The sequence below is a fragment of the Mirounga angustirostris genome, unplaced genomic scaffold, assembly GCF_029215605.1.
Source record: "Mirounga angustirostris isolate CCGP_5_RB_7025 unplaced genomic scaffold, mMirAng1.0.hap1 SCAF_11, whole genome shotgun sequence".
NCBI lineage: Eukaryota > Metazoa > Chordata > Mammalia > Carnivora > Phocidae > Mirounga > Mirounga angustirostris.
The window spans coordinates 121,034,180-121,059,389 of NW_026991719.1; the positions used below are offsets into that span (position 1 = coordinate 121,034,180).

Genomic DNA, 25,210 nt, shown 5'->3' on the forward strand with positions numbered 1-25,210 from the left:
ACTACTATGTAGCAGAGCCAGAATGCAAATTCAGGTCTGTTTGAGGCCAAAGCCCAGAAAGACTGACCCTCAACTATGAAAGTCCCAGCAGAATCTTCTCTAACATGTTACCATTAGCCACTGCTCCCATTCTGTCTCCTCACTCTTTAATCCAGTTCCTCATGTGAGAGACCTCCCTGCAGAGCAGGGCTGGCAACATAATTCGCATAATGAAAATGCAAGGTCCCTTGTTCAAAATTTATTATACATTTCAAGATGATAGCAAGAGTAGGGTCCTTCTAAGAGCCAGACTCTGTAGATTGCACAGGTCTCATACCGATAGAGCCTGTAGCATTGAGTCTGGTTTTTTTTTTTTTTTTTTTTCCTGAAATGTAGTTAGATTTTCAGTCTTTTTTTGTAAGAAGGAAATTAAAAAATAAAATTCTTTGTGACAGGGAAGCATAATTGGTTCTTTACCATTTCTTGCTGCCTTTTAAGGAAGCTGGCTCCTAATCTTTTGTTTGCTGAGCATGTTAATGAATGTACAGATGCAAATTAGAGGCAGAAGATGGAGTTATTGTGCCTATGAAAAGGGCAATGTGGGAGGGGAAAGAGTCTGGAACCTAATAGAGTGAAGAAGACTGAGAAGACTTGGGTGAGGGCTGATGGGAGATTTTGGAGAGAGGAAAGGACAGTTGAATTGCACCCAGCGAAGAAAGAACAGAGATGTTAAGGGGGATTTTATAAAGGTTTGCCATATGGTGAGTTATGTCAACTTTGTTTGGTGTCATGGTACTTTTGATATCCTAGTCATATATATATATATATATATACACACATATATATATACACACACATATACATATATACACACATATATACATATATATGTGGAGAGAGAGAGGAAGAGAGAGATAAACAATCAAAAATATTTCTTTCTATAATTTTAAAGTAAATACATAAATAGCAAAAACTAAATAAATCCATAAATATTCAACTGTGTTCCTCCTAAAATCAACTCATGTAATGCTTTGGGAAATACTGCTCAAGGTAATTTGTAAATAATTATCTTTCATTGTAGGGAAGAAACCAGTGGTAGAGTGCAGGTTAAATATACTGGAGAATTTTTTTTTTTCAATTTTTTTAAAAAAGATTTTATTTATTTATTTGAGAGAGAGAATGAGACAGAGAGCATGAGAGAGGGGAGGGCCAGAGGGAGGAGCAGACTCCCCACCGAGCAGGGAGCCCGATGCGGGACTCGATCCCGGGACTCCAGGATCATGACCCGAGCAGAAGGCAGCTGCCCAACCGACTGAGCCACCCAGGTGCCCTATACTGGAGAATTTTGATTGAGGCTGCCACTCATGGTGCCTATCTGAGTAAAATGTTTAATTGCCTCCTCTATTTCAAATGCCCATAGAAATGACCAAAAGATCTATAATGGTTGAAAACCAAGAGAACCAAGAAGAGTTCCATCTGCCATCAACATGCCAGAAATTTGGAGGGACTTCTGAAAGATAGAGAGGAGGCCAGGCCAGACACTACTGAGAAAAGTTGCAGCAACATGTGTTTTACCTCAGGCTTAGGCCAAGCCTATCTGGCAGGGGCTGGAGGCTAGGGTACTTTGAGTTGGGGATCAGTGTCTGTCCTGGAGGGACTCCAGAAAGCACACCACCATAGAAGATAACCTAGAGTGGAGACTTAGGCCACAGTATGCTACTGCCAGCCAATACTTCCTTCAGATGGTGCACTGACAAGGACAGTCAATTGGGAAGGGAGGCACCAAGTGAGCAAATGGCAGTTTCTGGTCCTGTCAAAGCCACTTCTAATTGTAGTTCCTTTCCTGTATGGTGTAGGGCAGTGAGCCCTCTACTCTATTGAAGTGTGCCTGGCAATATTAATCTCATTTTTTGTACCCTGTCCTGGAAGCACTCTTCCAAGCCCTTTGTGTGCCCAACTTCTTCTAATCCTTTTTTTAGGCTTAAATATCATCTCAGATAGGCCATCCTCTAGTTGAAGTAGGTCCCTTACCTTAAACTGTACTGGTATCCACTTTCTTCACAGCACTCATTACAATTTGTAATTATTTAACTTGTTAGTTTACTTATTTTTTGTCTGTTTTCTCCACAGTATTTTAAGCCCCATGAGGGCAGGGTTCTTATCTGATTTGTTCAGTGATGTATCCCCCCAAATCTAGAATATACTAGGCATTAAATACATATCTATTGAATGAATAGGAGTTAGGAAAAACAAACAGAACAAAATGGGTTATTTTAAATATTGTCAAGATATGTAATATACAATGAAGGTAAAACTGTAATGAATGAATGTTTATGCATAGTGTTAAAATACATAAAACAAATGGTTTAGAAATTCAAGTAGAAATGGACAAAACCATAGTCATGGCGGAAGACTCTAATACATATCTTTTAGTCCTTGACAGATAAAATAAAGATATTGAGCATTTGAATAACACACTTTAGCTTGATTTAACATGTATAATAAAGTTAATATTCATGTAATAAATCTCATATCATAAGAAAGTACCCTACAGGCTGAAAACACACATTCAAGTGTATGTGTATGGAAATTGGTCTCATTAAAATAAGAAACGATATTTTCATTGATATAAAGGAGATTTAAAAATTATAAGTGACTATTATTATGACTCTATCCTAATAATTATTTTGTAAGTGGATGATTTTCTAGGAAAATTAAAATTAAAATTGGCTCATGAGCATGAAGAAGTGAAATGTTGTTAAGGAACTATTCTCTACAAAATACAGAGTCAGACTATTTATGAATTTTCCCAAACTTTTAATGGATCAGATATTTCCTATGCTGTTTAAATTGTTTCAGTATAGAAAAAAAGATGGAAAGCTTCCAGATTATTTTTTGAAGCAAATATAAACCCCACACCAAAACCTACAGAGATGGCAGAAAAGGAAATGCAGGCACACTTTACTTAGGAATGTTGATCCACAAATCCTACATAAAGTGTTAGCGCTTGTGGGCTTCAGGAATGCAGGAATATTTTAATATTAGAAAATATATTAATATTCAACAGTTAATAGAGAGAAGTATGCTTGTGGCAGTAAGTATTAAAAGCACTTGATAAAATCCCACTTCCATTCTTGATTAAAAATGAAACAAAATAGGGCACTGAGGCAAATGTTGTGGGGGAAAAGAGTAGTGGCTGTAGCTGCCATTTCCGTTCCCAGGGTTCCTATCAGGTTGTTAAGCACTTCCACATGGAGGCTGGCACAGGACCAAGCTCGGCACATGTAACTCGTAACAGTTGATGAAAAATTGGATATCACTACTTTAACTGGTGTTCCAGAAGAGCGTATCAAAACCAGAAAAGTCAGGATCTTTGTTCCTGCTCACAATAACATGCAGTCTGGAGTAAATAATGGAAGATGGAGTTTGAGACCAGGGAGTGATGGGAAAATCCTTTGATGGGTTGGGCATCAACGGCTGATCTCTTGTCCAACATGGTTCTAACCTTCAGTACTAAAGAAGATACAGCTGCCTTTGCAGAAAAAAATGTGTGGAGCTATGACACTGAAGAGAGGAAGGTTCCAAAACCCAAGTCCAAGTCTTATGGTGCGAATTTCTCTTGGAACAAAAGAACAGGAGTATCCACAAAATAGGCTGGCACTAACTATATCTCTGTGCTTGACGGTGAATAAAGTCAGCTGTGCAGTGTTTATAGTCCATGTATAATACATCTCTTAATCTCCTAATAAATTTGACCTTTAACCACAAAAAAAATGAAACAAAATAATAACAGAAAATTTGTAGTAAACCAGGACTAGAGGGATGCATCATTAATTTAAAATAAAAAGTATCTATCCTAAGCCAGCAGCCAAAGTTATACTTAATGATGGAACACTAGTGCATTCCCATTAAAGTCAGGATCGATTGTAGTATGCCCATTATCATAGCTGTTTTTCACCATAGCTTCAGAAGTTCTAGCAATGCAGTGAGAGAAGAAAAAGAAATGAGCTCTTAGTATTGGAAAGAAAGGAAGCAAAACCATCTATATTTAGTGATAATATGATTGTATAGATCTGGAATGAAACTGAAGAACAGTGGAGAGCTAATGAGAGTCAAATAAGGTAGTAAATTAGAATATACATGAACCAAAATTAGTAGCTTGCTTACATACCAACAGTAAATCAGCTAGGAAGTGTGATGAAATAGATTACATCTGCATAGCAAAATATATATGATATAAGGGAGTAACCGTAGTAAGAAAGGTATGGGACCTGTATGACTGTAACTATAAACCTTACTCAGGGAGAGAAGAAGAGAGTTGAATGAGTGGAGAAAACAAACCTATTATTGGGTGAGAAAATTTTGTACAGTTATCACTTCTCTCCAAATCAGTTGACATATAACTGAATTCATGCCTAGCACATGAGACACACAATAAATGTTTTTTAACAAATGTCAAATAAGTGAACATAATTAAAATAAAAATATTATTAGATTTTTTTGACTTGATAAAATGATTCTAAGCTTCATCTAAAAAAATTCTTCAGAGTTAAGAATAAAATTTTTATAATGAAGACTAATGAAAGGATTGCCAGCTCAGTTATTAAAACATATAACAATGTAAGATAAATTATGATAGTGGTGGTATTGGTGCATGAACACATAGATTCATGGAACAAAGTAGAAAAGTCAAGAATCAGATTTATAACTGTTTAATGACCTAGAATATGATGGTGGTATCATAAATAGGAAAGGATGGATTTAATGTATTTGAACAACTAGAAAAAAGGCATCCCTACTTCATAATACACTCCAGGTGAACTAAAGATTTAAATTCCAAAAGTGAAATTATAAAAGTGTTAGAAGGAGGGTGCCTGGGTGGCTCAGTTGGTTAAGTGTCTACCTTCAACTCAGGTCATGATCCCAGGGTCCTGGGATGGAGTCCCACATCTGGCTCCCTGCTCAGAGGGGAGTCTGCTCCTCCCTCTCCCTCTGCCCCTCACCCAGCTTGTGCTCTCTCTCACTCACTCTCTTTCAAATAAATAAATAAAATCTTTAAAAAAAGTGTTAGAAGGAAATATTGGAATTTAGAATGTCTTTCTAAACATGACCCAAAAGGCAGAAATAGTAAAGGAAGAGATTGATACGTTTGATTACATAAAACACTTAAAACTTTTGAACTTCCCAAAACATCATAAAAAATATAGTTAGCTGACTACCTTGAAAAATATTTGTAACATATGTGACAGACTAAAGCTTAAGTTCTCTACTATACAACAAATGTATGAAAGATGTAAGCTCACTGATGACTAAAGGTGCAGTTAAAACAAAAGAAATACCATTATTTTGGTCATCAAACTGGCAAACAACAACAAAAAGTCTAGGGTGCAAGCAAACTGGTATTTGTCTGCACTACTGGTAGAAGTATACTTTCGGGCAGGCTTGCTGGAGGGTGATGTGGCCAAAATCAAGAGCCATTCCTTAATAATTTATCCTAAGGTATTTTTCATAGCTATTTGCAAATATATAGTTCCAGTGGTAATCATTACAGTGTTCTTTATTTTTTTTCTTTTTTTATTGAGGTCTAATTGACATATAACATTATATTAGTTGCAGGTGTACAACATAATGACTAGATTTTTGTATATATTGCAAAATGATCACAATAACTCTAGTTAACATCTGTCATACAGTTACAAAATGTTTTTTTCTTGTGATGAAAACTTTTAAGATCTACTCTCTTAGCAACTTTAAATATGCAATACAGTATTATTAACTATAGTCACCATGCTGTACATTACATCCCCAGAACTTATTTATTTTATACCTGGAAGTTTGTACCTTTTGATTCCTTTAACCCATTTCACCTACCCCTACCGCCTGCCTCTGGCAACCACCAATCTCTTCTTTGTCTATGAGTTTTGTTTTGTTTTGTTTTTGTATCTATGAGTTCTGTGCAGTGTTCTTTATAATACCAATATCTTGTGAATAACTTAAATGTCTTTCTATGGGGGAATGGTTAACTCAGTTGTAAAAGAGCCATATAATGGAATACTGTGAAATTATTAAAGATAGTGTTGAAAAATATTGAATGATATGGACAAATCATGCTACAGGAACAAAGATGGTTATACTTTCATCTTGTATAAGAGGGAATAATGCAAATAAAACTAAAAGCAGTTTGTTTGAAGTATTGAGGAAGAAGGATAAGGAGAGTTTTACAATGTCTAAGGTCTTGATTTTTATCAGTAAATAAATAAGCCATCAATATCTGCCAAGAGTTTCTGTGATGGGGTCCAATTTAGTTGGGATACATACTGTTTCCAAGTTGTTAATTGATTGGGCCTCTGAATGTTAATGCTATTTGTCAGAGGCAAGTTCAGTATTATAATTCAGTTTACAGCACAACAATGAGATGTGTTAGCCTATTATGGCTTAAGCATTTTAAAATTATTTTTTAATTAAAAATTTTTAAAAATTTAATACTTAGTTTTTCAATTTCACAGCAGAATCACATTCTGATTATTAATAGTACCTAAGCTGTTATGAGATGTAAGTATAATATCTGTTAGCTCTTAGACGTTCCATAATTAATTAAATTAAGCAAAGGGTAATTGCTATTAAAGGATCATAAAAAGTGATCAATGCTTTATATGTTGGGATTAATAATTTCACTTTTTCTTAAGGGTTCTCGAATTCTGCGTCTCCAAGTGAACGTTTTCTGTGGAGCAGTGAAAATGCTAATGGACAATCTCTGGAAAAAAAATCCATTTGGGAAGTTCTGTTAAATTTTTTCTTTCCAACAAGTAAGTTCTTTGATTTTTTTTCCTCCCAATGTCCTCATTTTGAAAAGATTAGTTAAATGTTTCGGAGGCAGTGTGGTCTATTGGCATTGGGGTGAGACAGACCTGAGTTTTAATCCTGACTCTGCCCTTTGCCTTAGGCAAGGTAATATCTCTGAACCTCAGTGTCCTCATCTTTAAAATGAAAATATTTACCACGAAGAATTGTGAGGATGACCCGAGACTGTACTTTTAAGACCTTCATAAATGTTTGTTACTCTTTATGGAAATACTTTTCTTTCACAAATATCTAAACCTTTCACAATTTATCTTAATGGCATTGCCTGAAATTTAGTCACTGACCCAGGATTGTGAAATCAATGTTTTCTTTAGCATTAACCAGGGAACTGTGTGGCTCTGATGTTATGGAATATACCAGATGTTTTCCCACCTGTTTTAATGATAAAAAGTTCAGGTTTCAAGTCACATCATCTTTTTGTGATTCTGTATATAATGTGTTTATCAAGCACATGATGACCCCTGAGAATTATTAACCACAAATAAACATGTTTCATTTTCTATAGCATGTGGTACCCTTTCAAGGAGAATCTTCGAGTAAATTGACATGTGAATTACAAAGATGAAGCTTTTATTAAAAACCATGAGAATTTATTCTAACAAAATTTGATGTACATATAAGCACAAAATTATATCCATTATTTAATTTCAGATTCTACCACTTAATTTTTCTGTGATCTTGCATAAATCTCTTCACATTTCTCTATATTGGTTTCATCAAGTATGAAACAGGCATTATAACACCTACTATTAATGAGAATAGCAAAATAAATGAGGCCCTTAAATAAATTTTAAAAACTGCCATGGTCAGGTTGAGTGAAGAAAGAGAAATTTGAGGGTTTGCCTGGCTGGCTCAGTCAGTAGATCATATGACTCTTGATCTTGGGGTTGTAGGTTCAAGCCCCATGTTGGGCATAGAGTTTACTGTAAAAAATAAAAATAAGAATAGGGGTGCCTGGGTGGCTCAGTTGGTTAAGCGTCCAACTCTTGATTTCGGCTCAGGTCATGATCTCAGGGTTGTGAGATCGAGCCTTGCATGGGCTCTACACTCAGTGGGGAGTTTGTTTCTCTCCCTCTCCCTCTGCCCCCCACCCTTGCTCACGCACACAAACTCTCTCTAAAACAAACAAATAAATCTTTAAAAAAATAATAAAAATAAAATCTTTAAGAAAAAAGAAAGAAATTTGAGAAGGTGGTATGTTGTGAAACTAAAAGAATGGGTTTAGTGAGTGCCAAAGTTGGTCATAAACAACAACAAATGATGATTTAAACTTTAGAGCTTATGAAGATAACAGACATAAACTGTCCCATAATTACCTCTAATAGCATTATACAAACACTGAAGCCACCTTTAAAAATAGTCTAAATAAGAATATCTGCATTTCCAAAATATTCCTTCAACCTGGTGCAGTAAGTTGAGTCAAAATCAATTGTATGAGATGCCCAACAAAATCAGACTGTTCCATTTTAAGAGAAACATTGGACCCAGGTTGATTCAAATCTTTCAAAAACAGTGATTAAATATTTACAAAATATATATGCTATCTCTTTGAAAAGAATAACTACATATTCATAAAATGTGAAATACTTTTAACCAATTTATTTCCTCCCCTGTATAATTGAAAAGGAACACTCTTCCCACTTAAGGACTAAAAAAAAAAAGCCTGCCGTTTTGTCATCAGGCTGTTGTTCATAAAAGATTTATCTCTTGCGCATTAAAGTGATAACCTTGAGACAGACTGGCAGGGAAGCTTGAGAGGTCACACGATCCTTCTCTCTTTGGACAAAATTATATACTTAAACCTGATAAAAATTATTCTACCCTTTTTATTCTTCAAAATACAGGTGTCTCAGTAATTTAAGTCTGAAAGTTAATTTTAGTATCTGGCATAAAGTCCATCAGATGCAATTTCAGTATAAAATAACAGAAGCTCAGCATTAGATGGGATCTTAGAGATCATCCAGTCCAGGCTCTTCTGTGATTTAAAATCTCTTCTTTGATTTCCATTCCTGGAACGATTTTGAACAATGCCAATAGTGAAGAATTCAACATGTAGTAAGTCCATACCATCTCTGACGAGGCCCTGACTATAGTCACCCTTTTTTGAGTGTGTGATGCCTAGGACTGAACATGGTATTCCCAATGCAGTCCAGCCTAGGGAGGAAAGTCACTGTGGGCCTGGCAGAATTGGAGAATAGATTGCCCAGTGTATATAACAACGAAGTAGACCAAACTCTCACATGCCTGAAATGTTTGGGAAACGAATCTCCAGGCCAACTGGAAATGCATTAAGTTTGTGGCCTTGCACAGGTGTTTGATACTTCACTTCTTTATTTCTAGAATGGGAGTTTTAAAGCTCATTTTGAGAGTTTTTTTGTGAAAATTAGGAATAATCTGTGTAAAGCAAGGAACCTGGTCCAAATAGGTGCCTAGTGAATGTTAGCTATTATTACTTTTACCTTAGTTTTAGGAATTGCCAATCTTTAAAGATTTTAATTATTTATTTGACAGAGAGAGACACGGCAAGAGAGGGAACACAAGCAGGGGGAGTGGGCGAGGGAGAAGCAGGCTTCCCACTGAGCAGGGAGCCCCATGCGGGGCTCGATCCCAGAACCCTGGGATCATGACCTGACCCGAAGGCAGACGCCCAATGACTGAGCCACCCAGGTGCCCCTAGGAATTCCCAATCTTTAAAAAGGAGAATATAATAAAATATACCAAGAGATAAAAATATGCCTGTAACCATGATATTGTTTTTTGCTGACATTAAAGTTCTTTGGAGTGATCATGAAACATCAGTTATCACTTTTCTAAGTCTGTAGTTGTTGATAGTGTTGGAGGTTGAACTGAATCTATGCTGGCCTTAAGCCATACTGTGGAAGTTTTCTTTTTGAATAAAAATATATCTGCCTTTTTGGTTGTCATTTGTTTCTCTTATAAAGCAGAATGTTTTTAAAAAAATCAGCTATTTGAGCTTGCATGTCTATTTATTTATTTATTTATGAGCTTGCAAGTCTTATAGATTCAGATATGTATGGATTTATTGCAGTGCATGAACCTTGGTGTTCATGCTATAAATCATTGCCTATTCAAAATTATAGAGTCATAACTTAAGGCCAAAAGGAAGGATCTTAAAACATACTGTAGTGCCAATATGGTAAGTGTTCACAGAAAGTAGGTCAATATCAATAGTATCCACTTACCTTACAGTCTAGCAATAAACTGTGACTTTTACTTACATTCATTTTCATTGACATATTCAGTGAGTTTCTGTAGGTTAGAAAAATTGAGTGAGAGGATATCTATGGTATTATTTTAACAAGGTGTTAGTTTTAAGGATATTTGATATTTCTTGTTATTTAGCTCCTTCTGTGTTATATTTGTATCACTACTACTCAGCTTATGATCTATAGTCCTTTTAAAACTACCTTACCGATGACCTGTTAACAATTTATATTTTTTTGCAGTTCATCTAGAATTGAAAATGTGATGTTAGTAACTTTGTGGTAATTTTTAGCTTAACTCTTATTTTTTTAGCATTCATCACTATTTGTGTATGTCATTCAGTATTTAAATGTACCGGTTTGAATTTTTTTTTTGTTTTGCAGTCATTATTTAATTAGGGAAAGTGCTTATTAACCATACTGAATTCTTTTTCTTGGATTTTGTTTCTAAAAGCATGCATTCCAAATGAGAATCAGGTTGTGGAGGCTTGCAATAAGCTGCAAGATTATAACAAGAGTGAATGTTTGGAATACAAATGCTGTTATTCATCCTTCAGGACCAGTAACTTCAGCTGCTTTGCCCCATTAGAAGATAGTAAGTTCGTCCTCTTACATTTATTATATTTCTATATTTAAAAATCAAATAAATAGGTCACAATGGCATAAATTTAAATTTGGATCTTCCAGCTTAACACTTAAAGGGGGCTCCCAGCCCTAGAGCAAAACTGTCTGTAAAAGTCCTGAGGTGGTCAGGCCTCTATTCATGAACAGTTTCCGCTTAGCCCTTAGATGTGACTTTGGCAGTTCAAAATTAGTCTCATCTTTTCTTTTGCTTTAGTCACTCTCTGTCTTCTTCCAAAGATTCCAGACTCTATGATATGTAACCCTTAGTGCCTGGGAGAAAATACCAATCAGGCATGCCTTAGCTTATTTTTCTCTTCTCACTTTCTCTTCCTACTTGAGTAGAATTCTTCCCATTTATCTCGTCTTCAACATCTCAGTATGTAACAGTAGACTTAAATGTTCCTTGTTAAGGTTTGTTTATTAGTTTCTCTTTGTTCTATTGTTTTTGAATCAGGTTCTTAAGATTTTTTTTTTCTTTACAAAGTTTTAAGGACTAGAACATCTGTTTTTGCTCCTGCATTTGGATAGTGGGGACATATTACCCGTTGGTCCCATGATGGACATATTAGATATGATTAAACACTAACAAATACTACAGAAAGGATACATGCATGCAAAACAATGTCTTAGGTTAATATAGTCCCTATTCAATTTACAGCTCTTTGTTGAACATCTAGTATTAATAACGGAAACTGAAACCTGATCATGAATATAGTATTACAATTTCAACACTGTCACATGGTGTTTATAATTCATTCATCAGTTTAGTCTTTATATTATGTGTGAAGAGACATTTGGTCTTTGTAGAGGGAAAAATTGAACCGTGACTTAAAATTCCCCAATCATATTAGAATGCATTTCCAAATGAATATAAGAATAAAATATGCTGGGCGCACCTAGGTGGCTCAGTTGGTTGAGCATCCAACTCTTGGTTTCGGCTCAGGTCCTGATCTCAGGGTTGTGAGACTGAGCCCAGCCACAAACTCTGCACTCAGCGTGGAGTCTGCTTGTCCTGCTCCCTCTGCCCCTCCCCCTACTCCCTTTTCTCTCTAAAATAAATAAATAAATAAATAATATGCTTATTCACCTGCAAATTCTTGATTTCTTGTTTAATGTTTTGTAATTTGGAAGTAAACATTTAAGAAGCCATTCCTTTAACAAGTTAACTATTCATAGATTAATTCACTCCTTGAGTGCTCGAGGATGTATAACATATGGCCAAGGGAAAAAAAAACACTTAGGCCATAGGAAGAAATATATAGTATGAGTCATAATAGTCTGTTAACAAAAACAGTAGGATCATTTTGTTAAGGCTTCCTTTGGGAGGCATGTATTTCAAGTGTAGTGTTTAGTTGTATTTCAAGAACATTTCATAAACTCCTGCTTCTGATAGAGTAGCAAAGATATTTACCTGACATATAAGAATACCTCCTTATTTTGCTTTATTCACTGGTAGTTTTTTAATAAAAACTTTATGAAAGAGCTCAGATTTGCTTCTCTTGCTTGTCATAAAAGTAACAGGATATAATTAAACCAACAGAGCCTACACAGATATTCCGGATGTTTGGGCTTGGTGTGATCAGCATGATCATCCTGGGATGTCTGCCCATTTATTGCTGCTCTTCTTGCAGGAGAAGGTAGGCAAACATAAACTCTTATTTGCTGATTGCTGAGTGTATTTGGATATTTCTATGTAGACACATTTATTCATATGCACTAGAAACACAGGGATTATGTTTGGGTCCCTTTTGTTTAAAAGAAGGTAGCTTAGGAAAAACCTAAAATAGAGTTACCATAATATTCTTAAATGCATGTTATTTTATTTTTCCATAAATTTAGACATTCTCTTGCATAGTCTGTACATTCCCTCATCAGAAAATTGGGAGGAAAAATACATCAGTGAACTGGGAGTGTATGAGTGGAAGTGGTTATTAACTGCAAGTCAGAAGAGTTCCCAGATGTGTTGTCTCCATCTAGTAGCCGGTCATCTACTATTGGGTCTTAAAAGCCTTGGTCTGTCTTCAAGCCAATTTGTATCAGATTTCTTCTTAGCATCTTATCAAAAATCCCAGTGGCCTGTTGGCACAATCCTTCTAAGGTTTTAAAAAAAATAGCTCCCTACCTAATGGAACAGTGGATGTGGAGATAGAGAGCAGGGCCAGGGTGAGTGAGGCAGTTGGAGCACAAAATTTAAGGAGGCACTCACTCTCAGATTTGTGCAAGTGCAGGGTCGGCACTTGCGGGAAAGAAAATGTACCTGGGGTGCCTGGGTGGCTCAGCCGGTTGTCCAACTCTTGATTTCGGCTCAGGTCATGATCTCAGGGTCCTGAGATAGAGCCCTGTATCGGGCTCCATGCTCAGTGGGGAGTCTGCTTCTTTCCCTCTGTCCCTCACCACCCCCTTATCCCACCCCTGCTCGTGTATGCGCGCTCTCTCTCAAATGAATGGATAAATCTTAAAAAAAAAAAAAAGGCACCTGTTGAAAATTAAGCATCTTTGATGTTTTTATTTGAGTTAATGAGAAAGTGGTATTTGAGGTACCAAAAAATGGTTTAGATTTCACTGAAAGATTGACACTAGACACGAGTTACCTTATTTTCCGTAAAGATCATTAAGTCTTTTTTCTTCTTTTTTGTACCTTTTCCTTGAGTTTGATGAATGTGTCATATTCATCACTGTATTTTCAGTCCATAGCAGGGTGTCTTATATATTAAGGTGCTTAATATATTTTTGTTGAATAAATGAATGGTCGAATGAATAAAGAAATATAGTAGATGGCATTGGCTAGCCTGGAAGGCAGTCTTACAGTAATTTAGACTTTATCATCATTACATCATTTTCTCAGACCATTTTGAAGACACAGTGGAGTCACAGCCTTTCAACTCCTCCGGTTTTCTAACAGTTCTCTCAGTTTTCACTTAGTTTCCTATACTGAGTGTGTAATCCCTAGGCCTCTATCATTTTCGTTCTTTCCACAGGTGATTGGGAATAGGAGTGGAATTTTTGACCCTTCCTTCTTCAAAGTTTGATTTCAGATAAAAAAAATAACCCATGAATAAAAATGAAATACTATTTGCTAGAAAAGGGTGGCTAGGATTATGCCATGCAATTTAGAATGTCTGGTATAATAGGCCTGGTATAATAATTTCATTATGGCCCCTCTATTATGTCGCTGCCAAGGAGTTTAATGGGCTATTCAGGTACACTGGATTTTTCTTTAAAATGAAATTTAAAAAAAATGAAATTCAAAGAATTATTCCTTGATAAGAATATGTTTGCTTCTTTCTACATAGTATAAACTGCTTGAGAGACTTGAACAATGTGAATAGTATACTTAATGAACACCAAAACTTTTGGTTTACTATGATTTATTTATTTATTTGTTTTTTAAATTTATTTTACGATTTTGTGTAAGAGTGGTATGTTCCTTCAGACATTCTGGGTTGTTTGTTGCAACCTCAGAGTATGTGCTTATTAGCAGCTTGCTACTTAGCTTAATTTCCAGGGAACAATGGATGTTTGAGGGTGGTTGTGGCACTGTCAGGCTTTTTCTGGTAAGCTGATTTTAGAGGCAAGGGGAATAATTGTGTTAGAATAAAGATCCTATCCTTGATACCAAACAAGGAGCTTAAATGGAAGCCAAAGCCTACTAACCACCCCCTGCATTTTGGGGGTCAGAATATCTCTTTAGAACTATCTCCTTAACTCACTTCCTGTTCCTCATTTCAAAGAATAAAGAGATAGATAAAATATTACAGTAGGTAAAATAAATGACCACATAAAAGGGAAATAGATGCAGCAGTAAAATCAATATGTAGTGGTTTTTAAAAGAAAAGAAAGTAGCCAAACACAGTTGTTTGTCTAAATCAGAGGGGCTAAAAGCCAAAAGCAGATCTGCAGTAACATGATCTGGACCTATTTGTTGGAAGAACTCTTGAGGCATTGGAAGATACTCTTAAGCTCCTCCTTCTGTTGGATCCCGTCCTATACATTAAATATACATACCTTCAGATGTTGTACCTCTCCCCTCTTGGCCTTTAGTTGTAAGCCAAAACAAGTGATGTTTGACATTCTCCAGCTCCTGCAATTTGGACAGTGAGTTTTATTTACAGATTGCCTCAGGAGCTAACAACTGGCAAGAACTGGAGGGAGTAAAAATGAGAAGTAATATGAGCAGGTGGGAGAAATGAAAGCAGTTTAGAGGAAGAGGATAATCACTTTCCAGAGCCAAATGTATTTCATTCTTTTGGTGCCTAATTCATGCTTTCCACAGTTGACCATATTTAGTCACCGCTTGTGCTAGGGAGGACACAGAAATGTCCAAGACATAGGCCCTACTTTCAAGGAGCTTAAATCTACCTTAAAATAAGTCCCAAGCATGACATGTTAAATAACAGTATAAGATGGGGTATAGGGCGCCTGGGTGGCTCAGTTGGTTAAGCGACTGCCTTCGGCTCAGGTCATGATCCTGGAGTCCCGGGATCGAGTCCCACATCAGGCTCCCTGCTTGGCGGGGAGTCTGCTTCTCCCTCTGACCCTCCCCCCTCATGCTTTCTCTCTCTCATTCTCTCTCTCTCTCTCAAATAAATAAATAAAATCTTAAAAAAAAAAGATGGGTACATAATTAAGGACTAAAAGAGTGGTGGCAGTAACTTCTCAAAGTTCTGAGGCAGCGGGGATCAGGATGAGTGGGAGAGAGCAGAGTGGGCTCTACAGTGGAGGTGCTGTTTGAGCTGAGTTTTAAAGGGAGGACAAGATTTAGGTTGGAGGAGGCTCCCACAGAATTCATTACATCCAGATGGAGTCTCCTCACGATAAACCCCTGAACTGCTCATCATTTGTAAGCAGAGGTGTCTGAACTTTGCCCCTGAAGTAATCTATAATGGAATCTCTAGTTTACTTCTACTTGACTTGAGTTCATGTGTGGTATGAACCAGGTACACAGAGAACTCAAGACAGCTTGAGCTGGTTGCACATATACAAAAGGGAGCAGAGAGCATTAGTGAAAAGCTTTCTAAGAATTTGCTACTAATAACCTTATTAAACTTGCATATAAGATGAGTTTTGAAATTCATTACATCTTCAAGGTTATATAAGATCTATTTTTATTCTCATTAATAGGGATCAGAGCCTCATTAGGTTTAAGTGTCACTGACAGGCTTAAGACTTATACAGAGATGAAGGAAGGAAAAGATCAGGTGGATGAGGACAAGAGGAAGCCGGGCCGTGGAGAGGCTCTAGTGGAGAGAGAAGAGTGGTGCCTGAATTGTTCCCGTTACAGTAATAGAGTGCCAATAACAGTAGTCTCAAGTGCCAAATTGAGTTTCTAATCTTTATCTGTTTTTAGATAAAGTTTAATCTCTATGCATAGGCCAGTTAAACATCTGTGTATTATATAGTGACATGATACTTGAGTATGTACATAGCTTTGGTAAGGTGGAAAATTCAAACATTATAATACTATGCCTATTAAACTCAGATGGAGTGCATTTTCTTGGTTTTTTTTCTTCCTATCAGATTGAATTTGCAACTTTGAATTAAGAAAAAATTCAGAACTCAGTCTGCAAATGACAAAACTATGTTTTCTTTCAACTAATAAAAAGCCATGTTTTTTTTTTTTAAGATTGTAGATCATCTGATACACAGATGATGTAAATAGCACATCCCCCATACAATTTCAATGTAACTACTTGCCAGATGGCTGTTACTGAAAATTCCTACATTTAGACAAATCCTGCTGCGTGATTCTCTATATTATAATGTGGTTTTCATTATGCAGATAGTCTTAATACCACTTAGTTTCTTAGAATGGGAGGTAAAGAATTGGGAATAAATGTGTCAAAAATTGCATAAAAATCATCACCCATTGAATTTTAAAAATAGGCATTTGCATTTTCAAATCCCCATGTTTGTGTGTTTCATTATACTGTACAATATAATTAGTAATGTTATTTTGAAAAGCTTTATGCTGCAATTAGCCAACTGCTGAAAGGTTTGAAGTTCCTGGATTATATACATATGAATTCAGAGAAAGGAGATAAAGTCTATAAATTTTAAAAGTGTGGCTAGTCTCTTAAGAACTTTGATAAAATATGATCAGATGAGAATATGAGCAAACTGGAACCCTGCTCTAACATGAGTCACTGTAGATTTGAAACTCACATAAAGCCAGTTCTTCTTGGACCCTGTTCAAGGTAATTTAGTTACTGAAATAATAAGAGAATCTCATTATATGCGGATTATATGTCTGAGGTGTTCCCATTGCAAGGCTCCAAGGGCAGCATTTTAGAGAATTCTGGAATATTAGGTACTATTAAAAAGAACATTTTGTTGCCAAGTAACTAATAACCTCATTGCAAAATGCAGTGGCCTTTTCTCAATTCCCATTCAACTTGACCTTTTTGTCACATAGTAGTACACTGTTGACTGCTCCCTTCTTAAAACTTTCCTTTCTTGGATTTCACTGTTCCCCTTACCATTCTGATCCATCTGTTTGCTTTTCTTTGTTCTCCCAACTGTGGTTGTTTACCAAAGTCTTATTCTCATCTACCAGAGAATATTACAAGTATGTATCAGAAAGAACATTTGAAAAGATCTGTGTTCTAGTTCTGCCTTTCTACCAGTTTTATAGTGAGCGTAACTTCTTTTGGTACTGGTTTTCTCTTAAAATTAGAGTGGAGAATTGAGTTAGATAATTTCTAAGGTCCTTTCTGATCATAATATTCTGGGTTTCTCTGGGTGAATGACTCTTTTAAATCTGAATCCTGGGGGGGGCGCCTGAGTGGTTCAGTCAGTTAAGCATCTGCCTTTGGCTCAGGTCCTAAACCCAGGGTCCTGGGATATAGTCCCCCCACCCCCTGCATCCGGCTCCCTGCTCAGCAGGGAGTCTGCTTCTCCCTCTACCCCTCCCCCTGCTTGTGTGCTCTCTCTCCCTCTCTCTCAAATAAATAAATAAATAAATAAATAAATAAATCTTTAAAAAAAAAATCTGAACACTGAAATCCTTATCTCTACCTCTTCCATATTTCCAGTTGCCCTCATGAATTAGACGCTCTGTTAGCACCTTAAATGCAACATGTGGAAAACGGAACTTAACTTTTTTTCTCTCAAATCATCTCCCCTTGACACTTGTCCATTTCTATCAGTGATTTCTTTAGTCTCCCAGACTAGAAACCTTGGAGTCATCTGTGACTATTTACTTTCCTTTATTTTCAGTGTGTAATCTAATCTCTTAGTCCACTGTCATTTTTTGCTTTCCTTTGGAATGAGTCTGAGATTTGCCTCTTCTCCAATTTATTTATTGTTACCACTTGGTCCAAGTCTTGTATGCTGTCAATTTCTGTCCTGGGTAAGTGGTTTCAGGAGAGGAGCAAAAAGGAGCCAAGGTGTATTAGTCTTCTAGGGCTGCCATAACAAAACACCAGAGACCAGGGGATTTAAACAACAGACATTATTTTCTCTCAGTTCTGCAGGCTAGAAGTCCATCATGACAATGCCAGCTGATTTGGTTTCTGGTGAGGGCTCTCTTCCTGCAGATGGCCGTCTTCTCACTGCATATTCACTTGGCCTTTCCTTGATGCGTGAGACAAGGAAGAGAGAAAGAGCAAAATCTCTGGGTTTTAGTTAAAAAACTGAAAAATTGGGGCACCTGGGTGGCTCAGTCAGTTAAGCGTCTGCCTGTGGCTCAGGTCATGATCTCAAGGTCCTGGGATCAAGCCCTGGTCAGGCTCCCTGCTTAGCAGGGAGTCTGCTTCTCCCTCACCCTCTGCCTCTCCCCCTGCTTGTGTGCTCTCTCTTTGTCTCTCTCTCAAATAAATAAAATCTTTTAAAAATAAATAAATAAGTAAGTAAGTAAATAACTGAAAAATTAGGGCACCTGGGTGGCTCAGTTGGTTAAGTGACTGCCTTTAGCTCAGGTCATGATCCCAGAGTCCCGGGATTGAGTCCTGCATCGGGCTCCCTCCTCAGCGGGGAGTCTGCTTCTCCCTCTGACCCTACCCCCTCTTGTGCTCTCTCTCCCACTCTCTCAAATAAATAAAATAAAATCTTTAAAAAAATAACTGAAAAATTAGTTTGTTTTTTTTGTTTGTTTGTTTTGTTTTTAATTTATTTGACAGAGAGAGAGAGACAGCCAGAGAGGGAACACAAGCAGGGGGAGTGGGAGAGGGAGAAGCAGGCTTCCCGCAGAGCAGGGAGATTCATTCTGTTACTCCAATAACAGTTCTTACAACTCTCCATGTATCTTGTGTCCCATCCAGGGAACTATCTTTACTTTTCTTGGCATACCCCAGGCTTTATTCTTGCCTCTGTTCTTTTGCCCATGTTGCTCCCAAATTCTGGGATTGTTCTTCGTCCTCTTCACAAATTTGAATTCTCTCTTACCTTCATATTGTAATTGCCCCAATTCATCCACAAAGTGTTCTGCAACTGCTCTAGATCCCAATGTTTTCTCTTTTCTTGGAGCCTCTCTCTGCTCTTGTGTTTTTAACCACATAGTATAACACAAATTATCCTTTTTCTCCTGTTATTAGTTTTCTTTCTCTGGCTAAATTGTAACTTCTGTGAGGACAAGGGGCCAAGCTTTGTACTTCCCTGAGTGTAGAGCTGTGGTTCCCCAAATGGGGTCTCTGCACTAGTATCATCATCATCCCCTGGGAGCACGTCAGAAATACATGTTCTCAGGCCCTACCCTAGACCTACTGAATCAGAACTCTCGGGTTAAAGCCCAACAATTTGTGTTTTAACAAGCCCAACAAGTCATTCTCATGTATACTCAGGTTTGAGAACCACAGGTCTCTAGACCCTGTGGTAGGCAACTCAGTAAATAATGATTGAAATAATCTAGTCAGTCATTTTGGTGGATTCTCTCTTTTTGATGTTGCAAATGATAAGTTAAATTAATAAGTTTTTTATATTTAAGACTGATGTTATATTCTTTAGTTATCATAAAGAATTTATATTTATATTAATGAATTAGAGTTTGTTAAGAAACATGGAAAAATCAATCTACTAGACCAGTAGTTATCATGCTCTAGTCTGTAGATGACTTGTATGGAAGTAACCTTGGGAATATTTAATAATATAGATTCCCAGACTGTACCCAAGAGATTCTGATTTAGTAAGTCTGGGATTTGGACCTGAAATGTGTATTTTCTAAAGCACCCCGAATGAATCTGGTACATAGTCCATTTGGACTAGACTCTCCAGTTCAATCCTTTATACATTATTTTCTTTCTGCAAATATTTATTGAGCTCCTACTTTGGTCTGGGCACTTGCTAGGTGTTGTGTTCTTCTCCATCTGGTCATCTCCCTGGGCAGCCTCACTGTCTGTGTTATGAGCCATCTAAGCCCATAGCTTCAGAGTTCCCTGATGTACTCAATTCTGAGGAATCTCTCCTGCATTCTGTATTGGCCACCCACTTTCATGCCCATATCCTGAATCTTGTCATTCATCAAAAATTGAACCTCTGAGTCTCTGAAATCTTAAACTTCAAATCTCAAACTACTCTTTGACCATAGGTGCTTTGTCCTCTAGGTTTTTCCTTTCTTTTACTCTTGCTGCACCTGTTCTTATTAGGACCTCTAGGCTCTTTAACTCTGTTTTCCCCTATCTTCTGTTTTCTGTCTTTTAATATTATCTGATTTCTTTATCCAGCCTGGATCCTGTTGTCTGATACATGAATCCATTCTTTCCAGCTACTTTGTTTGATTGAAATTGAATCCACACTATTTCTCTGCTCCTAGATCTATAGGTTCCTGGGAATTCTTAGAGGAAAAAAAAAAATCTCACAACTGTATAGATCTGTATCACAAGAAATTCCTAGTGAGCCAATTAGTATTTCCAGCCACACCACTCTACCTGATGTTTACAAACAACATACTTCTTTGCCACTCTGATCTTTTCACACAATGTACCACCCACTGATTGAAATGCTCTTATACATCTTCCCATATGCACTCTTCTTTATCTGGCTCACCCCATTCTGGATGCAGGCCTCAGCTTAGATGTTACCTCCTCTAGGAAGCTTACCCCAAACCTCCGGCCCAGACTGGGTCAGGCTTCTTCCTTTTTGTCTCCTACCAACTTCTGTTTACCTCTGTTTGGATTATCTCAATGTGATATAATTATCAGCTTATAGATCTGTCTTCCCTTCGCATTTTAAGCTTCTTGAGGCTAGGATGCATATATTATTCATCTTTATTTCTCTAGTATTTAGAATGGTGTTTATTTCATAAATGAGCAAATGTGTCAGTGAGTGAATGAGTATAAGTTGATCTGTACATTTCAAGTGTGAGTATGCTAGTCACAATATGAGATTTTACATAAAAAGAAGAAAAAAGAAATCACCTCTAGGACTCTGGACAAATCATTTCACCCCTACTTTCCCTCTTGGGCATTCTCATTAGATATTAGGTAGAATATCTAACTTTGGATCTCAGTAATGAATGTTAAGTCTGAACCTAAAACCTAGTTTTCTGCAACCTAGACTAGTGCAGTGCATTTCAAAATAAGGCCGTGTTACATTCTTCTTTGTCAATTAAGGTGAAATGTACTCCATTAAATTTAGAGTAGAGGCTATGGATAAAGAAAACATAGTTATTTTAGTTATGTGAAATAAAATATATTTAAGTCACAACATCAGAAAAAAGTATAAGTCCCCAATTTCTTATCTAAAATTCTGAAGTTCAAAAGTTCTACAAACCTAAAGCTTTTTTCCTAACTCATTTGGCAGCAAAACCTGAGCTGACCTGACCTGAGACATTTTCTAGTTATTATTTAATGCTTAGAGTGGATAATCATATATTTTGTTGTAGAAATATTATTGTATTTGATCATGAGATGTTGCCCCAGACCTTATGGGAGTGTCATGTAATATTCAATATATCATGTCATATTGCCTTTCCAAAATCAAAACATTCTGCATTCTGAACCACATCTGGCCCCAAGAGACTGAGAACTATGTAGTTATTTCAGTTATTATTTTTTTGAGACTGAAGTTAATAGCACTAAAACATACAGAGGCCGTAGGTAAATCATAAATATATTTTTGGCCTTCACCCACTATTTCATTTGTGCCTGGAGACTTTTTTTATGATTAATTGAGGAAAAAGTATTTATTTGCTCCATATATGTCTTACCTAGTGGAGCTCAGTGACAACCCAGTAATGCAGTTAGAGGGGAGAAAAGTGAGTATTACCTTCAAAGTCATCATTTCAAAGGCAGGCTTATCAATCTCTGGGCCTCACATGCTAAGAACCTGGTTGCTCGGTATAGCTAAGTAGCACTGTTAGGAGCCAGGTGTCCTCTTCTGTATACTACCTAGCTTTGAGCTAAGGATAGGACTATGTATCTGTCATTACCTCTTCATAATATCATATGGAAATCTTCCTTTCTCTTTTGGGTTTCCATCCTTACCTTTGCTTTGAGCATTTCTAGTTTTTCTCCTTGGCTTGTGCTTAGATCTTTAGAAAGTGAAAGATCTTGGGGCACCTGGCTGGCTCAGTGGTTAGAGCATGCAACTCTTGATCTTGGGATTGTAAATTCGAGCCCCATAGTGGGTGTAGAGATTACTTAAAAATAAAATGTTTAAAAAAAAAGAAAGTGAAAGCTCTTATAAAAATAAATACCAACTAACATTTCCTGAACCCTCATTGGGTACAAGGCTCTGTGGGATATATAAAGTTACAAGGTAAGGCTCTAGCCTGAAGTTATTTCCAAGCTCTGAGAGGAAAAGGGGACAAGTTTGCATAGTGAGTGAGACATTGTTGCTCTTTAGATTTAGGCAGGTCTGGATCTGAAACCTGGCACCATTACTGAGTAGTCTGGTGACCTCAGACAAATTACTTTCCTCCTCGGTGCCTCAGTTTCCCCATCTGAAAAAATGGAAATGATAGGAAAAGAACCTGCCTCATCAAATCATCATGAAAATTAAATAAGATCATGCACATGAAGTACTTATATACAGGCCTTGGCACATGGGAAGTCTGTCATACTTGTTATTAGTCATTATTTGCTAATGCTGCAGTGTGGTCTAAGGGAAAGATGCTGTATTTTAGAGTCAAACAGACCTTGGTTCAAATGCTAGCATCTCCATTTACTATGTATGACTTTGGGTGAGTTATCTTACTTCTCTAAACCCCAGCTTAATTATTTGCAGAACAGGAAACACAATATCCACCATATAGGGTTGTTGTGAGGATTAAGTGAGATAAAGTACGTAAAGCACCTGGCCAAGTTCTTAGCTTGTGATGGGCTCTCAGGCACCCCTAATCCTGACTATCCACACAAATGCCAGGAAGTACAAGATTGAATACCAAATGATAGCAATAGTCAGTGAAAGTGCAAGCTTGTAAAATTATAGTTGATAATGTAATGTGAACTATTACCATTTAGTTTTGAAATTAATAGGAGAGAAGGTTTCCTAGGCAAATAATATATAAGCCGGGTCTTGAAGTGTGAGTAACCTTGATGTTAGCAGAGGGGAGTAGACAGCATTCCTATCATAGAAGAGGATCAAGTGATCAAAATAACAATATGTAGAGTAATAGTAATGGTTACAATGATAAATATGAATGAGCCAAGTGCAATATTTTCTATCAGATTTGTTAAATATGGTGAGTTAAACAATCAGGTGGGAATGTGTAGAGTTATGTAGGTAAATAGCCTTTTCCTTATAACCCATCATTTTTTATAATCCATAATTGTTATTGTTCTATCACTGTTGAGAAATAAGGTTTCACTTTGAACTTTTAATATTACAGCAAATGGGCCAATCCTTTACAATGGAGAGTCAAAAGAGTTTTAAAGGATTTGAAGAAACGAAGAAAGAAAATAAAGATGGATCCTGAAATATTAGGGACAGCAGTAGAAGAGGAGGATGAAAAAAAGCAAGAGACCAAAGGTAATTAGCAGTAGGATATAAAATTGAAGTATTTAATATTTGATTCTTGTTACCACCATCTTGGTTCAATTCATTTTTTTTTTTTTTTTTTTTTACCCCACAAATGCTTGAACCACAGGAGTATCAGCTTCTGAAACAGTATTATCACTAGGGATATTTGGAATCTAGGAAGGTGGACAAGAAGTGTGCCAAGTTGTTTGGATACCACATTGTTTGGTATACATAGGTCAGCCCTTTAGAAGAAATAAGTGGAATCTGCCTGCTCTGACTCTGCAGCTCCATGAAAGACACCCTTGCTAAATAATAATGGCTTTAGTTCCCCATATGTATCGACCATGCCAAATATCCAGGGGAAGGAGAGTAGCTTCAGGAATCTGACAGATCTGCAATCAAATCCTGGATCCTAGCTGTTAGTTTCAGCTACCTGTTCCCCAAACTTAAATAATTCAGTATTATAAGTGGTTGAGGGATCCCAGAATCATACAGCAGGGACTACCTGGCCCTCAGGCTTACAGATCTCCTAGGCTTGGCCTGAGTTTCCTCCTCCCATAATAATTACGAAGAGCCAACTAAGAATAAAATGGTTGGTGAGAAAAGAGGTATCAGGGAATAGAGTATTGGACTGGGGGGGCGGTCAGGAGACTCAGGCCATTAACTTGTGGCATTTCCATGGACAAGTAAGTTAACCTTTCAGCAACTTGATACCATCAGCTGATGGTAAACAATATAATGTATGTGAAAATGCTTTGAAAATTGCAATGCAATACTCAAATTTAAATTGTTAATTTCCAGCCTCAGTTACAGAGAAGCAGAGGAGTGGAATAACAGACCACTGATCTTAGTGTCAGGAGACTCTGGCTTTAGTCTCAGTTCTGCCATTATGTACAGTGGGAGCTTGGGCAATTCCCTTAACTTTCCTGGGCTTCAGTTCACCAAGCTGCAAAAAGAGAAGTTTGGACTAGATGAACAGGAAATGTGACGTATTTCAGAAGAAACAAAATCCTTATATAAGGTATTATATATATATGTATGTATATAACTATCTATGTAAGGTAATAAGTATATATATATAATCATACATGTATATACATACCTATATATTATTGCTTTGTATAAGTTTAATGCAATACATACATGTGCATATGTATGCACACACAGACACACATATATGACATAAATAGACTAACAGTACAGTTTCTGTGGGCCATTTACTGGGGCATGGATGTTCACCTTGTTATTCAGAAATTGCCATTGTATTTGTCACAATGTATTTTGTCTTTATGCCTCACAGTAACATAAGATGGTACACTGGCAAACTGAAAATAAAGTTAAACATGGCATTGAATATATAGAGTTTGAGAACTTTGTTGCAGTCATTTTCTTTTCTAACAAAGTGTGATGTATGTATACTAGTCCTTTCAAGTTGTTTAACTCTACTTTACTTTTCTCCTATAGCATTATTTTCCCACTGAGAAGAACACAAACCATTCAGAGCAGAGGAGACTGTCCCAGTCATCTAAACCTGATGGAGCATTTTAGGACAAAAATTAGTTGTTACTTTTGTCATGTTTACTTCCAAATATAAAATAAAGTTGATAGTTCTGTTTCTGTGCATCAAA

At 36.8% G+C, this 25,210-nt stretch overlaps 1 protein-coding gene and 1 pseudogene across 1 annotated transcript; both read left to right on the forward strand.

Moving 5' to 3' along the window:
• Positions 1-3,143: 3,143 nt before the first annotated feature.
• Positions 3,144-3,769, forward strand: LOC123849512 (NADH dehydrogenase [ubiquinone] iron-sulfur protein 4, mitochondrial-like; annotated as a pseudogene).
• A 244-nt stretch (positions 3,770-4,013) lies between these two features.
• Positions 4,014-25,210, forward strand: LOC135361973 (fmr1 neighbor protein-like). The gene is made up of 6 exons (XM_064574646.1): positions 4,014-6,785; positions 10,519-10,659; positions 12,229-12,325; positions 23,452-23,591; positions 24,384-24,603; positions 25,047-25,210. The coding sequence occupies exons 3-5, from the start codon at positions 12,249-12,251 to the stop codon at positions 24,425-24,427; spliced, it is 261 nt and encodes an 86-aa protein (XP_064430716.1). The 5' UTR covers positions 4,014-6,785; positions 10,519-10,659; positions 12,229-12,248; the 3' UTR covers positions 24,428-24,603; positions 25,047-25,210.

What these genes read in the sequence shown, in the direction of transcription:
- LOC135361973 (XM_064574646.1), top strand. Translation starts at nt 12,249, where the DNA reads ATGTTTGGGCTTGGTGTGATCAGCATGATCATCCTGGGATGTCTGCCC. An exon ending in TGCTCTTCTTGCAGGAGAAG is followed by an intron (nt 12,326 to 23,451) that starts GTAGGCAAACAT and finishes TTAATATTACAG; the next exon opens with CAAATGGGCCAATCCTTTAC. An exon ending in AAAAAAGCAAGAGACCAAAG is followed by an intron (nt 23,592 to 24,383) that starts GTAATTAGCAGT and finishes GTTAATTTCCAG; the next exon opens with CCTCAGTTACAGAGAAGCAG.